This window comes from Oryza brachyantha, chromosome 6 (genome assembly GCF_000231095.2).
Source record: "Oryza brachyantha chromosome 6, ObraRS2, whole genome shotgun sequence".
NCBI classification, from domain to species: Eukaryota; Viridiplantae; Streptophyta; class Magnoliopsida; order Poales; family Poaceae; genus Oryza; species Oryza brachyantha.
Window position 1 is genome coordinate 4465825 of NC_023168.2, and position 16955 is coordinate 4482779.

General features: G+C 36.9%; 2 protein-coding genes across 2 annotated transcripts; one reads left to right on the top strand and one right to left on the bottom strand.

The window, feature by feature from the left end:
- Positions 1 to 3383: 3383 nt before the first annotated feature.
- On the top strand, positions 3384 to 4444 carry LOC121054793. Its single transcript, XM_040525515.1, has one exon. The coding sequence runs from the start codon at positions 3431 to 3433 to the stop codon at positions 3974 to 3976; it is 546 nt and encodes a 181-aa protein (XP_040381449.1). The 5' UTR covers positions 3384 to 3430; the 3' UTR covers positions 3977 to 4444.
- Positions 4445 to 5897: 1453 nt separating this feature from the next.
- Positions 5898 to 13641, bottom strand: LOC102718559 (LMBR1 domain-containing protein 2 homolog A-like). Its single transcript, XM_006655855.2, has 14 exons — positions 13474 to 13641; positions 12729 to 12805; positions 11986 to 12144; positions 11450 to 11663; positions 11278 to 11364; positions 11049 to 11188; positions 10820 to 10900; positions 10288 to 10352; positions 9741 to 9916; positions 9119 to 9249; positions 8924 to 9011; positions 8389 to 8602; positions 7183 to 7289; positions 5898 to 6855 (listed from the first exon to the last, which is right to left on the bottom strand). Exons 1-14 carry the CDS (start codon positions 13639 to 13641, stop codon positions 6418 to 6420), a joined length of 2145 nt encoding a protein of 714 aa, XP_006655918.1. The 3' UTR covers positions 5898 to 6417.
- Positions 13642 to 16955: the final 3314 nt, after the last annotated feature.

Below are 16955 nucleotides of genomic sequence, written 5' to 3' on the forward strand. Positions count from 1 at the left end.
ACGATTTAAAAGCAAAAACTGAAAAATAAACCACGATAAAGAAAACAAAACCAACTCTAAATCTAAAATCTAAATTTAAGGTTGAAAAATCAAATTTATCTTATAAGCGTAATGAGAAGCGAAAAGATAATGTTATAGATATTTAGTTGCAACGACAATTATTGCGAGATTTCCTTAATGCAAATTAAGGCCCACATGTTAATGACTCAAAAAATTATGGTAGGATTGTTTCAGTGTCTATTCGGTTTGGAGGAGAATCAAAATATTGGATTACATAGGATTAAAACCATTTGATTTGTATAGATGAAACTAGTAGGGTGGTCCGCGTATTTTGCACGGCTAGCATCGTTATAAGTAATATCTATATGGTCTCTTATCTATATAATAATTACGTTTTAATAGTTTAATTCAAATTTAAATTATCTAAATTTTATTTTTACATGGAACCCCATACCTATACATAAACTCCTTTTGCATAATATTTAATTTATAATTCAAAATATAGATACTCCTAAATTATATTTATAAATGGACACTTTCTCTTAATTTTTTCAATTTTTAGCCAAAATTTTAGATCTTTTCGAATTGTATTTATAGATGGACTTTTCCCTTAATATCAATTATTTTAAAATTTTTAATCAGGGATTTGAATTTTTCTAAGTTGCATTTACACATGGACTCTTTTTATTATTTTTCTTTATTTTTTATTCCAAAATTATATTTCTAGTATGTTTCTTTTTAACCGGAATTTTAGATGCTTTCAAATTATATTTATAGATGGACTCTTCTCTCAATATCAATTACTATAAAAAATTGTTATCCGTGATTTAGATTTTTGTAAACTTTATTACACATGGACTATTTTTATTATTTTTATTTATTTTTAATTGATCTTTTAATAACATTATCTGTCTTTGATTTTCATTATCCGATTCAAAAGAAGCCGTTCTTTTCTCCTTTTTCTTCTCTTATAGAAACCTATAACTGTTGTCTGATATAAAAAATAACATTAACTTTCTTTGATTTTCATTGCCCGATTCAAAAGAAACCATTCTTTTCTCCTTTTTTTCTCTTATGGAAACCTAAAACCTAATCGTTGTCCGATTCAAAAAAGAATCTCTTTTCTAAAACCTGATCGTTCTCCACGGCCTTGTAACGCTCCACCCAAGCGTTAAATATTGCAAAAACTAACCTTTTTTTTTCCTTTCGTTGTCCGATTCCAAAAAAATATTATCTTGTATTTTTCCCTCTTATCTTCCTTTGATGATTTTTTTTCCTTTCATTTTGATTCCTATTCATTTTTCTAACAAAATTGAATAGTTGTTTTTTATTCTTTCTATATTCTTTAATACATAAAGTGACTATTTTCTATATACTTACATATGAACATAATCTACATTTTATTATTAAAATATATGTCTACTGCAAACCGATGGTTAACGTTTTTCTTTTTAACTTCAATTAACTTGGTAATTGCTAGGGGATTTTCTTTGCAATTTTGCATGGATCTATATAACTATTTCTATGGAATTTATGTACAACTATCCATTATATATATAACTCTTAATTTATTTTCGATTTTGATAATACGGTTATAATTTGGATAGAACATATATTAAAATAGGAATTATATGGCTATAATTTGAGTTGAGATCAAAATATTTCCATTCAGGTATCCCTCAATTTTTTGTCATGCTTTTTTTTCACCCAATTACTTTTTTTTCACCCAATCCTAGTCTATTACGGTTTAATTAAGAGAACATATATGATTCCGTTCTCTAGCCAAATAGATATAATTTAATTGGTTGTGCTATTAGAAATATAATATTTGCAATTTCTAAACACAATTGTACTTCTCATATAACTATAACTATCAATCTACATTGTTAATCTAGATCCACCATGATCTAACGGTGTATATTTTTATAGCAAATCTAGACCTTACTATGTAAATATACTTTTGAATCTATTATACATCAAATCATGTCTATATGAGGAAGTACTATTTGGACTTTTCTTAAATCTAGACAAAGATAAACGTAATCAGAGTTTTATTTTGGCTCTAGCTTCTAGGTCTTCAATCGGACAACAAAACAACACCCGGATAAATTGGTAATCAGGTTTGATTATGGCTGATCTTCAACCGGACAAATTGGTAATCAAAGTTTGATTATGGCTGGTCTGCAATCGGACAACAAAGGAACGCCCGGACAAATTATCTACTCTGACATGGAGATATAATCACTAAATATCAGCCGTTAAAATTTAAACATAATCCGATAGTCCAAATATTTTCTTTTTTCTACTATTAACAAGCCCAGAACGAACGTGGAGCCTCCTTTCAAACTCCTTTCAAACCTGTCTTTATATTATAATAGATAGATAGATAGATAGATATAGAAAAATCAAAGTAAAATTTTCTTTTCTTGCAAAGTTATAGAGAGAAAATATAGAAATTTTTTTATTTATTTAAACCTCTTGAAAAAAATACTATAGATTAACATGAGCATACATTTCTATTTCTCTACTTTTTCTACCTAGTAATGTTAAAATTCCTTTAAACTGAATAGACCCTACGCTTGTCATGATGTGACCAAAAAATACATAACCTCAACTCCAACAAGCGTGACAAATTATGTTGGCTCATCGTGTTAAATTGTGGCTCACAAGCGAACACACCCTTAATTCTCTGTCAAGGCTATTAAAGAAACAACACAAACAATCGTTTATGGACATATATTTATCAACCGGTATATAACCAGTGGTAGACATAATTGAATTGTAAGCTCCATTTGAGAACACATAAAAACACATAGTACTAAAACAAACCACAACTTACATTTTTTTTTTTTTGCAAACGCTCTAAAGCTCCGTTTGGAATCAGTGCATCTGTGCATACAATACGAACAAGGGGAAACACCTCAAAACACGACTGAACCCCTGTACCTATCGTGCAAATGGCGAAAAATGTATAATGTAAATTACCAAACTCCGTACGAAGCAGCCCAAATCAATCAGCCACACCACGTACCGCATGCCTCCCAGTGCGTCGTTTTCTCGACCGGTTTAAATCATGCAACCACTCTCGCTCATCACAGCGCCTGCCTGCCCGGCCCCATCACCCACCCGATGATGATCCAACCGAACCAACACCAACCACGCCTCTCCCAAAGCCACGAGGCCGCTTATCCGATCCGACCGACTCACTCCACCACCTCCGACGCGCGCTAGTAGGCTAATCCGACGCGCGCACTCTGTCACGGCAGCATCCGCGAAACTTCCACCGCGCCCGCGCACGCCGCGCACCTGAGCAGAGCCTGCCGCGAGCGATATATATACACTGTACGTAGCACCCGCACGGCCGCGCACACGCAGCACGCATGCACGCCCGCCCGTTTCTTTCAGCTCTACGTGCCACTACTAGCAGGCCATGCCCATGGCGGGCGCCGTGGGCAAGTCGAAGGAGGCGGACGCGGCGCGGTGCAGGAGGCATCCGAAGCACCGGCACTCGGCGGGGGTGTGCCCCTTCTGCCTGCGCGACCGCCTCTCGCGCCTCTCCGTGGAGGTCGCCAACGCTGCCTCCTCGCCGTCGCCGCCGTCGTCGTCAGTGGCCTCCTCGCCGTGCTCGTCGTCGACGACCACCGGGAGTGCCGCGTCGGCCCAGGCGCCGCCCTTCCGCCGGGCGAGGCTCGGGATGCTGATGCGGCAGGAGGAGCAAAGGGAGACGACGACGACAACGGCGGCGGCGGTCGGCGCTGGTCGTGACAAGGAGGACGCGGCGGCAGAGGAGAAGAAGACGAAGGCGGCGGCGGCGGCGGCGAGGAGGAACGGCTTCTGGGCGAGGCTGCAGCAGCAGCTCCAGCACGGGAGCTGGCACCGGAAGGACGGGTGCTCGATGGCGCACTCCAAGGCTGTCGGTGGGAAGTGCTCCACGGCGGCGGCGCCGGCCGCCAAGAGGCCGCCGGCGTTGGCGTGACGCACCCGCTCGCCGCGCGCGCGCAGGCCGAGACCAGTAGACCGCCATGCAGTAACGTGCAGCGTGAGCCAGCGGCGCGGCGTGATCGTTATTTGGTTGGTAGCTACTCCCGCGTGCGCTGTTTGTTCGCGGGTGATCGCCTGGCTGGCATGTTTCGTTACCTTTCGGTGCCCTTTTTTTGGTCGTGGCTGGTGGTGCGCGCTGGTGCCTGAAAGGACGACCTAATGGCACGCCCATTTTGTACAGATCTAAGATCTGAGAAAGAACCAAAGCAGCTCAGCCCGGCTCGGTTGCGTTATTTGCGTGTCATGATTCACGATCAAATCATCAGCTCGTGATGTTCTTTGGCCTTTTGCCATGCCTGCGAATTACTAGCCACACCAATTGTAGAAACAAGCTCGTAACTACTGGTTAATATTTTCCCTATTTCATATAGCAGTATATCAATATATAATCAAATGACTAAAATACCGTCGGCCTTTTCAAATTCCAATGTGTTTGCCCCCACTTTCAAACTTCAACGAAATATCCCCTTCTTTTCAAATTTCAATGTAATAATTATTCATTTTAAAAAATTTGTCTCATTCTTTTTAAACTTCAATACAATGATTAATCTAAAAATAAAATCATTATGGGACCAGTGAAGTAATCAATGATGAAATCCTTTTGGTACAGAGGGAATATCTTGTTAGCTCCTAGCGAATGCAATTAGATGATGCAAGTGGGGTAAAGAAATTAGAAATCAAATTTGTGGTTAGGGAGAGAGAAAAAAAAAGCTATAAATTTGTGGGATCTCAACAAGTTAAGAGAGAGATATGTGTGCTATGCTTTAGTAGTAGTATACTATTGGATTTGTTCTAAATAATATGTTTGTAATATTTATAGCCAGATGTGATATACTATTGATACAGGTTTTTCTGGATAAGCAATACATCAATTTTGCAATTAGGTAGAATTCCTTTCCTAACACGTGGAAAAATTATTTTTTTTTGCCATTTTTACGGCTGAGTGGCTATAGATTACGTTGGGAAAGTTAAAAGCCCTAGGGACATATTGGCCTCTTGGGAGCTTTTAGAGCTGTCTATTTCCAGTCAGCACTTGGATGTTTTAACTAGATTTATTTAAACACTTAGCAAAACACATGCGAACAACTCCTATAAGGCCACCTCCAACAATATAGATAACATACTATCTCTAACCATCGTAAAACATAATATCTCTAAGCATTCTAAAAGACAACTTCTTCAATGTTCTAGCTCTTAGCAAATAACTCATTGCATAAATAACTCTATAATTTATTCTCACTTGATATTAAAATATGTGTAGTGACTATCTCTTGATTAAGAGATAGCTTTTATCTCCATTCTATTAAAAAATTGTATAGTATACCTTATAAATAGCTTATAGATACAATGGAGGTGACTTTAACAAGTTCAATATCATAGCCAACTACTAGCTCAATTCATCTATATTCAATCTAATAGTTAATTCATACAATATTACCTACAAAACATTAATGCATGGTCCTACATGTCATACACATATCCTGTCTTGAAGCTCGTGTACAGCTGGCTATAAATTAGTAGTCCACGTCTCTTCTCTCTCCTCTCTTATTTCTTTAAAATGTGTTTATAGCAGCCTCATAGCCTGCTATTGTACCTGCTCTAACCTGCGATGCGTCGTAGGAGTACAAAATACCCTACTACCTCCGTCCCATAATAACTTTATTTTTCGTTTTTCTGTGTCTAACGTTTGATCATTCGTCTTATTTAAAATTTTTTTACGATTAATATTTTTATTATTAGTAGATAAATAGTACTTTATACATGACTAATTTTTTTAGTTTTTTGCACAAATTTTTTAAATAGGACAAATGGTCAAATGTTGGAAAAAAAAATAAAAAATAAGATTATTATGGGACAGAGACAGTACAAAATATGAACAGAGTAGCCGGTCAATATTCATTGCTTCTCGAATCTAGTACTACTGCAGTTTTACTCCCTTCGCGGCGAACCTGTGACCTTGCATGCACAGGACTGCTCAATGCTCGTCGCGTCAGACTCGAATGTTTACATTTTCCCAAATCAACCACAGTAATTTGGCTCCTCGGCATGACTGCTTAAACATCTGTACTCCGTACTTTGTATCCTATCTTCCTTTCCTTTTTTCTTTTTTTGGGCGGGTAAGCCTCAATCGGATTACCAGATTTCATTAAGATTTTTGAGAAGAAAAGAAGTTACAAAGAGCATATGAGTATCCTACCGATACTCCTCCTCTCTTTTCATAGGAAAGGGAGGACGCCTGCAAACTTTGTATACATTCTATGCCATTTTTTGAAGAGCTGCTGTACATTCTGCTTCTCCATTCTGTATATACTAATGAACTATTAGGAGTTGGGGCTTCTCAACCTATGTCACCGTTCTTTGAATCTTTGATTCATGTCACTGAACGCTGTCATCATCGTCGAGGTAATCCACACTTGCATTGCTTGAGTGGCGCTTTAGCCCCTGGAAGATCTCATCAAGCGACCCTGAACTAGATGATTGTGTACATGATAGGCTCAAAGGAAGAAACTTCTTGGAACCCAAGTTTGCTTTGAAATTCTGAAATCCCGTCTTCACTGAGGTCCATGTCGATGCGACTCCAGCTGACGAATCTTGTTCTTTACTGACAGAAGAGGGTATTTCAGAGTTTACCGTTTCAAGCAGAACAGAGGTCGACTGGGTTTCCTTCTGCGCTTGCTTAACTGTCTGGTTACTGATGTTTTGTTCTCGAATAGAGGAATATTTATGGGCAACTTTACTAGCATATTCCGACTGGAACGCTCGTTCCGTTTTTGATGTATATGTTTTTGCTTTCACACCTGCAGTTTCTTCATCCTGCGGAAAGCATATGGAACAATGAAAAAGAGAGACAACTAGAGAAACATGAATAACAAGAACAACAAAATCATAAAGATTTAGAGGCTCATATTTTGGCTTTTATGTAGAAAAAGTTAAACAACATATTTACAAATAAAAAATTATGAATAAAACTTTTATATATGTATTCTTAGCGGTCTAAAAGCAAACACTAAAAAACAAACTACGATTAAAAAACTCCAAAATCAACTATAAATTTAAAGTTGAAAATTCAAATTTTGGCTTATAAGCAAAAACAAAAGCAAAAAACTGATACTGTTATCATGCAGGCAAATCCATTCACACCTGTTTTACGTCTCCATATTCAAGGTCATTGCTTATACCACTGAAATTTCTTGCTAATGGAGCAACCAGCTCACCGACTTCGTGTCCTTGTTCAATCCAAGATCTCTCTGAAGAAGAAACAAAATAACCTGAAATCTGTTACAACAAGCTAAAAAATAAAAACACGAAATTACTAAAAAAAAATAAATAAAACAACGGTTTTCTGCAAACTAGTATTTTGACTAGGTGATATGCCAGCAGTTGAGTACTGCTTGTTCACGAGAATGTCAATCATAAATAAAAAGTTAATTTGGGAAAAAACTGGTAAGTTAGATGCAGGATCATATATATGTTGTTGTCAGTTGAGTTCTTAACAAAACTGAAATCCTATAAGAGTAAACAGGAAAAGCAATGCGTGGAGTACAAACAAAATGGGGAAATTCCCCACATGCCTCTAAGAATTTGCTCAATCCCTTACATATCACTGAATTTTCATTTTGATCTCCTCTATTTCCATTTCGTTAATTGACCATCAGTTGATCATTAGATTTTTCTAAATAACTATATCATCTCTCTCTAATGCTTACGTGCTACATACTTCATAAATTGCAAGGTGATAAATTATAAAAATAAAATTTAGAATTTCAGATTAAATCCATATATTAGTTTTAACAACAGGAAATTAGAAAAAAAATTGTTTTTATTGGGTTTAAATTATGATGAAAATGTTATACGTATTTAATCACATTTGATTTTATATTTATTTAAAGTTTGAAATACCATTTTTCAAATGTTTGATCAAATAATTTCATCCTATTTAAGTTTTGCAAATTGATCCTTTTCCCCCGCACACTCATTCAAAAGGTACTTTTAAAATTGTTTTTTTTTTGAAATTTTAATGAAATTACCTTTCAAAATTTTGAAACTCAAACCTGCATATTCAGTTTTTTATCCCTTACTGTATTTTCACAGCCCAAATAATTCCTACGTGGGACATTTCTACTTCTAGTAATATGGCAGGACAATAAGGTCATTTCTTAATAGAAATAACAGTCAACTAATAGTTGACTAACAGCATGGGTTTTCAAGAAATTCAAACAAAAACTTACAGGTATACGAGAGATCAAGAAAATCTCAAAGGATGTAGAAAGGATCATGTGAAATTTCAGGGGCACGTAGGAAATTGACTCAAAACAAATGTCTGGGGAAATACATCATAATTGCTACCTTTCTGCAGAATAATCACTCCAGATGGATCGAACCCATCGGTATCTTCTTGCTCAGTCCAGAATTTGAACCTTTTCCAGCTTCCAAGAAAATCAAGCACATACCCAAAGAAATTACCAGCGACTAGTAGAGTATAAACAACCATAATGAGTGGGTAAATTCTATTGAAGCTTCTCCCAAAGAAGGGAACAATGTCATCAATATTCCCCATCCTCTGTATAATAGAACAACAAATGATTATATCTGCAGTTAGATGGGAGTTACTTATCCAAGATAGCAAGCTTAGAAATGAAGCGCCAGAACATTTGCATTTCAAATGTTAACAATTAACATTCAGCTCCTTGATAGAAGAATAAAAAACTAATTTGTTCTGCATATATCCTCTAGAGTTCATGTCCAGTACCTATGATTCCTTTTGTTTATTCCACAAATTGAGAAAAAAAGATTCAAAACGAGCATCAACAGAATCCACATATTTGGACATTAAACAAAAATGTAGTTAAAAAATACGATGAAAGGCATAAAGAATTATTACCTTCTCAAAGGTAGTTTTAGAATTACCACCAAGGTGAATGAGATTCAGGAGGTTGTAAGAAATAGGAGCTGCATATCTTGCGACCATTCTGAAAAAGGACATTTGACGTAAAGGTTACCTAGAGCGTAAAAAATGCATTTTATGATTGATGCGCTGCACTTGTAGTGCCAGATGGTGGGAAATTGGAAAACTTACGAACAAATCATAAGCAAGCTGACTGAACTAGTTTGCCTCGGGGTCAGTGAATATACCACCATCATCCCTATCTTAAAGAGAGAATAGTATGTGCAAATGCACATATACATCAATGGAATAAATGCAACGACCTGTTAAGTTAAATGGTAGTTCTAATTAGAAAAGGTTGGAAAGGATGTACAGCTGAAGATAGCATCCGATCTCTAAAAAAGTAGTTCTGTTTTAAAGAAAGCTTAATAGACGGTTTCAACAAGCCTACAGGAAACGCTGCCTGTATATTCCGTGCAAAGAAGTTACGTTTGCATAAAAGCAAACTTACACATGAAACTGTGATCATTGTGCAATATTTTCCTTCTAAGTTCTAACTAATACCTTGCACTACTAATATAGATCAGATTATTCGTTTGCATTGGTATGTCTGGGTATAAAATATTTTTTTGCCGGGTTTTTAAAATATTTTTTTGCCAGGTTTTGCATTGGTATGTCCAAAATAACAATGAGAAGCTGGTGGCTATATAAAAAAAACTTTGATGTATTTTGGCTTCAAGGTGGAGGGAGCATTTTTTATTTACTTCAAAGATAACAAGTCAAAGCTATGAACTTAAATAATACTGCTACTTACCTGGACTAGAACTTCTTGCTTTCCTACAGCATTTGCAAGAACAGAGAAAAGCGACAAATCAACATCACTGGGCAGTAAAGTGGCCTCGGCCAACAGTATGGCAGCTGAGATGCAACCAAGGATGATAGCAAGAACCTTCAGGAGTTGCTTTCTCAGTATACAACGCCAAATAAACTCTGATAATGAGAAAAACAAAATGTCTGCAAGTCAGTTTCATGAATTAAGGACTGGCCAAAGAGTAACTCAAAACTATTTGTCTCTGAAACTAATTAAACAGATGTACATCAAAATGCAACTTTATTCTTTATTACCAAAATTTGTCAAGATCCATTGACATGGAAGCCCACCAATAATCCACACGTATAGTTTTAAGCTAAGGAGATACATAGCAAATTTGGATGCATATGCATCAGCACTTGATGAACAGACGCAAGTTTACGAGTATGGTCTCAATCACACGCACATAGCTTCTTGTGAGGCCTTTTCAATTGGTACATGAATAAAGATATATGACTAGACACTTCCAGTCTAGATTGGAGGAAAATACCTATGAAGTCAAGGAACGATCCGAGCGTGCCAGATCTATTTTCCCTTAAACCTGAAGCATATTTCCTGAAAAAACAAACATAAGTTCAGCAGTGATTGAAAATGCTTTCATCAAATATTGTACATAACTTAACCAGTTTGTAACATGTAGATGAAGCTGGTTGGGTAAAATTGTCATGTATCTAATATTGCTAGAGATAGCAGAGTGACCTGAAATGCCCAGAAGTAAATATATAATAAAAAATCCCCTCAAAAGGAATCCACGCAAAATATTCTTATTAGGGTTATTTAGGGAATTACATAAATAGAGTAGTTATTTTGACAATGTCGATTTGTATCCATATTTATGCTATTAACTGCTTTCATCCATCCAAATGTTTCTAAGGTCAATCATGAACTTTGCATCAACACATTAATTTCCATTACAAAACTAACGGCATCTTTTTTATCATGAAATTATCCTTCTGCGTGGAAAATGAAATCATGAACTGAGATAACAGTTCCCTTGTAAAACAATAAAGTCAATTATTCACCATTCATTTTCATCACGTTGCTCATAGTTTTTAATGGTGTCTTCCAATTCAAGGGCTTCCATGACGTAACTTGTATATTTTCTGCAAAAGCACAAAAAGACACAGTAAATAGAAGAAGTTAAATAAACATCCAATTTTTCAAAATATACGAGAATGTGAAATATTGTTTTAATACTGCAGTCGCAGCATGTTCGGTACTATCAACTTGTAATAGTTTAGCCTATAATACCTTTTACACCTATAATATTCCTCATTGGCCCTCCTAAGTTGACGTCGAAGTGTGGCCATTGTATTTTCATCAGTATCATAATCCATATCATCTTCTCCTAATTTTCCACCAGAAGGCTTGAACAGTGGATCATCTCTCAGCTGATTGAATAGATATGAGATTGTGAGTTGTTATATATGCAACCACAGTATTTGAATGTCAGCTTCAAATTGTACCTGAGCATCCATACCATTTGAGCAAGCATATTATCAATTATATCCATAAAAGGCCTTAGTGGGTCACGCTTGGACATTTGTTTCGAGGTGGCTTGGACAACCTTTAGTAAGGAAAAGAACAAGCCTTTTAGCATAAATGCTATGATCATGAGATGATATTTAAATATAATGCATAAAAGTACATACAGCGATTGCATGGCAATATTCTTGGTGAGCATTATCAAATTTTCCAGCTGTGTTTGCAATTCTATGAGAGAGGAATTTTTGGCGATGGGTCCAATCAGAAGTTTTCCATAAATCCTTTGGAATTTCGCTCAGGCCAAAGCCAAGAAGAAAGGCACCCGTCACTAATCCAAAGGTATTTGAGCACGCCATAGCAAACCCCATGATACCACCAGCCCTGCATAGCATTAATGCCATGTTATGTCAATAAAGCAAAAATTAAAATGATCCCATTCTATAAAATTGCAAAAGATACAGAAGATAGGGGGGAAATGGGGAGAAGGATTAAAGGAAGCATTTGAAATGGATAAAATTCAGATTGCCAAGCTAACAAAAGTTATCATGGAGTAAGTATTCCTTCCAGTGGAGTGCACCTAAGCAGATTAAAAGAGGAGCTGCATTTTTTTTCAATGAAGAGAAGAGCTGCAATTGGGCATGAACTCAATTCATATTAGATGGCCCATGTAACTGCACTATCTCAGTAGACATTTGAAACTTACCAATCATGACGCATGATTATAATCAGAATTATCCCAACGAGACCAATGGAGCCCATGATTCTATAATAGACCAAGTTCTTATGGATACTAGTCTTCAGCCTTTCTTTAACTGTGAAATCCCCAGCATCTTCATAGCCCTGAAGTGTAGGTACGATAGCCCTGCACAGAGACATTAACAAACTCTAAAATGCCAACTGTGTAAATTTGTGGGCTACACAAACAACCTAAGAGCGTTGCAATGAAACTTAGAAGGAAAAGTGGTCCCAGTAGAAAAAGAAACTGCAATTAGCAAAGCCAACCTTACATACTTTTGACAGTAATTGCAGAACTATATGCTATCTTATGAAGAAAACAGTGACAGCAATCAAAAACTAAAGGAGCTTCTCATGCTGTCTACATCATAAAATTTTGGGAGTCACGATAAAATATGCAATCATGTTAAAATAAGGTCTAATTTATTTAATATTTGAAAAAATGTTTGGTCAAATAATTGAGTTGTTTAATCTGATATGCTGTGTGCGATCAAGAAGATAAGTATCTGCAACATGGACTAAATTCTCAGTGAAAATCAAGGCAGCAATTTCAGACTACATCCATGTTATGAAAAGGACATTACACTTAGCTCACCGTGACTATACTTCGAAGAAGAACAGAACTGTAATAGATACTACCATTAAAAGTTCACAAATAGCGTGACTACTGGATTGGGAATGAAACACATGTAATCATGACTATGAATATACCATGATAGGAAAAATGTGCTCCAATACGTCCAGCTCCAAAAGAATCCTACGTCACCCTCCTGACTGCCGGTAATTGTCTGCATGTCATATAACGGGATACCATGTCATAACAGAAGAATAAGAACAACTGACCCACTGACCAGTATGGATGATTACAGATGTAATGTAACACCAGCACGACTTGTCTACCTTCACATTTACAGTTCTACCAAACATCTGTACCAACTGTAAAAACCAAATCTTACTCAAATTTTCAAAACACGATTATTTGGATCAATTCTTAAGATCCAGGAAGCCACCAGGCACGAGCAAACTCTTCTATGCACACAAGCCATAGAGTACTCCCACCATGAAAACTTTCCATTACCGCTATTAATGTGATCATGTATTTCACTTTTGAACCATGATTGACTTGGTGTCAACATTACAAGCACGGACATGAACTACCATTCTACCCCCATTTCACTTTTATCCTGCAACTCAGACACTATTCGCATAGACGACTCGTCAAATTGAAAAAAAAAAGAGGAAAGAATATTAATATCTCCAATAGTCCAATTGCATGTTGCTTCCTGAACTCCAAATTAAACACCAATCTGTATATGGATAAACAACCTAGTTTTATCTCACGCCCAAATATGACCAATTCCACGCAGCGCTTTAAGCCTGTAAGCAGAGTAGGCAACAAAGCTAGCTCGAGACAGTAATCGGCGTGGGAGGGAAAATGGCGCGGCGGGGATCGTACCGTGGAGATGTCAGCGGGGACGAGGATGATGAAGGAGAGCGAGCAGAGCCAGGCGTAGCCGACGGTGGCGAGGACGTAGAGCGGCACGGCGGGGCCGGCGAAGTAGCGCAGCGTCGCGACCACCATCCCCACCGTCAGCGGCAGCGACACCAGGTAGAACGCCCACATCTCGCCCGCCCGCTTCGCTCCCCCGCCGCGGCCGCCGTTGCCGTCGCCACGGCCCGTGCCGCGCCGCGTCGCGTCGTCGACAGAGCGGAGAGAGAGCGGTGGCTCCGCGGGGAGGAGAGGCGAAGGTGGTTAAGAAGCAGGGGGCAGTGGGGCCCGATGGATTCGACGGGCCGGCTTACGTGGCCGAGAGTGGGCCCACTGACAGGAGCTCGTTTTCTTTCGCCGTTGACGTGCGTATTCAATTTTTTTTTTACTCGGATAAAATGGTGTAGCATGAGTCCATGACACATGTATATCCTCGTGAATATACCAGTTTAACACACACTCAAGAAATAAAAGGCATTAAAAAATTATGTGGAGTTTTTATACTCTAGTGAAATCGTATACTGTGGACATGATCGCACTAGGATTTCAATCTTTGCATATTGCGAATTTGAGATACATATTCGACTCCATATACAACTTCTGGTACAGGATATAAATCGTTTTACTACGACTGTGTTCAGCAATGGCTTAGATTAGTAAATTATTAATTAGTTATTAGTTATAAAAAGTTATAATAGATTAATACGATTTGTAAAGCAACTAAATTTTCGTAAAAAATATATTGTTTAGCAGGTTGAGAAACGTGAAAACGAGAAAATCATTAAACTTTTCAGAAGTACACTTTTAACTTGCTCTATTTGTTAGACCCAATTTAAATTAGAAAATGCTATATATACAATTTATATGTATAATCTCAATACGATCGAACCCTGAAGGAGGATGTCATGAGTATATAACATGAAGTACATGTATACTGTAATAGAAGTGTTTATAGAATAGAAGTATAGAACAGAGCCATTTCGTAAAAAAAACGTCGTATGTATAGCTATCCTCGTTTAAATTGCATGAGGGCGATATAAACGTACACTACGAGTACTCGTACATTCACGATCACGAGAGCACAGTTTAATACGAACACTAAAAAAATTCTGATGTGTTCTATAAAAAATATACTAACTTACAGTACTCGTGTGTCTGTAGATATGGTACGGTACGTGATTGGTTACCAACTTACCACAATTCGTCAATTCGATGAAAGGTCCAACTCTAATACACATACGTAAGTGTTTTGGTCTTTTTCGGGATGTGCATACACACTTTTGATATGTTTTAATTTGATATTTTGACTCAAACAGAGTCACCCAGATCTTTTGATTGGTTACCACATACCACTTGCCCGTCTGTTGCATGCATTCGCAAAGAAACGGGGTTGGACTTGACCGCTTCTAAGCTCTGCCGTTCCACGGCTGATCACATGGACAGTTCGTGCCAGATCGAGGTCTAATAGCTCTAAACATGAACAAATCATTTATCACCAACTTAATAATCCTCTCGTATATATATGTTCTCCGGTTTTTTATTTGACGTCATTGACTATTTAATCAAGTTTGACTGTTCATCTTATTTAAAAAAGTTTAAACAAATATACAAAATTATAAGTTATTCTTAAAGTTATTTTAGTCATAAATTAAATCATCACAAAATAATTTATAATTATATAATTTTTTAAAACAAAATGATCAAATATCGATCTCAAAGTCAATGATGACAAATAGAAAGGCAGGATGGAGTAATAATTAGCAGGATGTATATATATTATACCATATTTTTATGGGTTAATTATATCCATGCCATTATAAATTTGCTGTTTTGAAATATATCATTACAATTCGACTAATTATAAGGGTGTCATTATAAATTCAGAACTATTAGAAATATGCCACTTCATACCCTTTCTGTGTATTTTTCAAAAAAATTGGACCATATTGTCCATATGCCTTTTACTACGCCCTTGACATGTGCAAAGGACAAGTTGGTCCAAAAATAGCACATATGAAATAGTTCTAAAATTATAGTAGCATCTTTATAATTAGTCGAATTATAATGATATATTTCAAAACCAGCAAATTTATAATGGCATGAATCTAATTAACCCTTTTTTATTCTCAACTCTTATTTTTCCTTTATCTATGCATAATTCTAATGTGATACTCTCCTCTCTTTTATTTGACGTTTTGACTTTTAACTCTATGTTTGACTATTCATTTTATTTAAAAAATATAATTATTAATAATTTTATTGTAATTTGATTTATTACTAAAAATACTTTAAACATAACCTATAATTTTTATATTTACACAAAAGTTATAAATAAGACAAATGGTTAAACATAAATCTAATAAATAATGGCACTAAATAAAAAACAAAGGCAATCTTTTTTATAAGCTGATTATGTCATACTGTTGTACTCTCCAGCGGTAGAGCTACGTGTGCCTGGGGGTTCCGGACTTCCGGTCACCCGGTTCAAAAAAAGTTTTAACTAAAATTTATCTATTTTCACCTTATATGTATCCTCTTAATTTAAATTTAAACATTTGTACTAGTCAAATTTAATCTGGTTTAAAACACTAAAAATAAACTCTTTCTGTATTTTATTTTATTCTACCTCCGCTCCGGTGAATGCTTTGATATAAGTTAGCCGCCGCTGGGACAGGGTACAAATAAAATGTTTTAGCCGCTCCGCAAGTCATCGTTTCGCGTGGACGCATCACGCATGGTGCAAGTAGATATGAATTTTTCGGTTAATGCAGGACTGCGTCAAGAACGCATATGGTCTGAACTGGATGCAAGCACGCGCGCGCGCATTTTGGCGACTCGGTTGCAGATTGCACCTAATCCGTAAGGAGGAAAAAAAAAAGAGCTACAAATGAAAAGAACTTGACTGTTTCTTCAGCTGGGAAACGAGACGACTTTGCTCGTCAACTCTTGGTTACCCCATGCATGTTGCTTCTTTTGTTTTGTTTTCTCTGATTTGATGCGTGATGTTGCCTGTGTTGCTTGCTTCCGTGATGCTGCTGGGACGAATTGACAGCATCAGCTTCTGATCAGTTCTCTCGGTTCATGTACCGAATTGACGGGGATGCGATTGCTCGTCTGATGAGTATTCATCCGCGAGAGTCCGACAGCCGAATCAGCAAGCGTCTGCATGATCTGTTGAGACAAAGCTGAAAGAGAAAGGTCAGTTGGCCTCGCTTAACTATATGGTGTGGTCGATTTTTATTCCTCCATCGTAAAATCAGGTACAACACATCCCTCGTCTCTTAAAACTGATGCAAATAAAATTTCAAGACAGTATTGAGTCTGGTATTTAATAATGTGACGCTGACGTTGAATTATTGAGAAAATTAAAAGACTAAAAGTCAAAGTAAAATAGGCAGGGCCAATGTGCTACTCACAAAAAGAGAAGAAAAATTGTGGAGCCTGCATTG

Bases quoted from the DNA above. Each gene is read 5' to 3' on its own strand.
- LOC102718559 (XM_006655855.2), bottom strand. From the start codon at position 13,641: ATGTGGGCGTTCTACCTGGTGTCGCTGCCGCTGACGGTGGGGATGGTG. The intron at 11,189-11,277 runs GTATGGATGCTC...CTATTCAATCAG, and splicing joins ATAATATGCTTGCTCAAATG to CTGAGAGATGATCCACTGTT. The intron at 8,603-8,923 runs GTAATAATTCTT...TCTATTATACAG, and splicing joins CTAAAACTACCTTTGAGAAG to AGGATGGGGAATATTGATGA.
- LOC121054793 (XM_040525515.1), top strand. From the start codon at position 3,431: ATGCCCATGGCGGGCGCCGTGGGCAAGTCGAAGGAGGCGGACGCGGCG.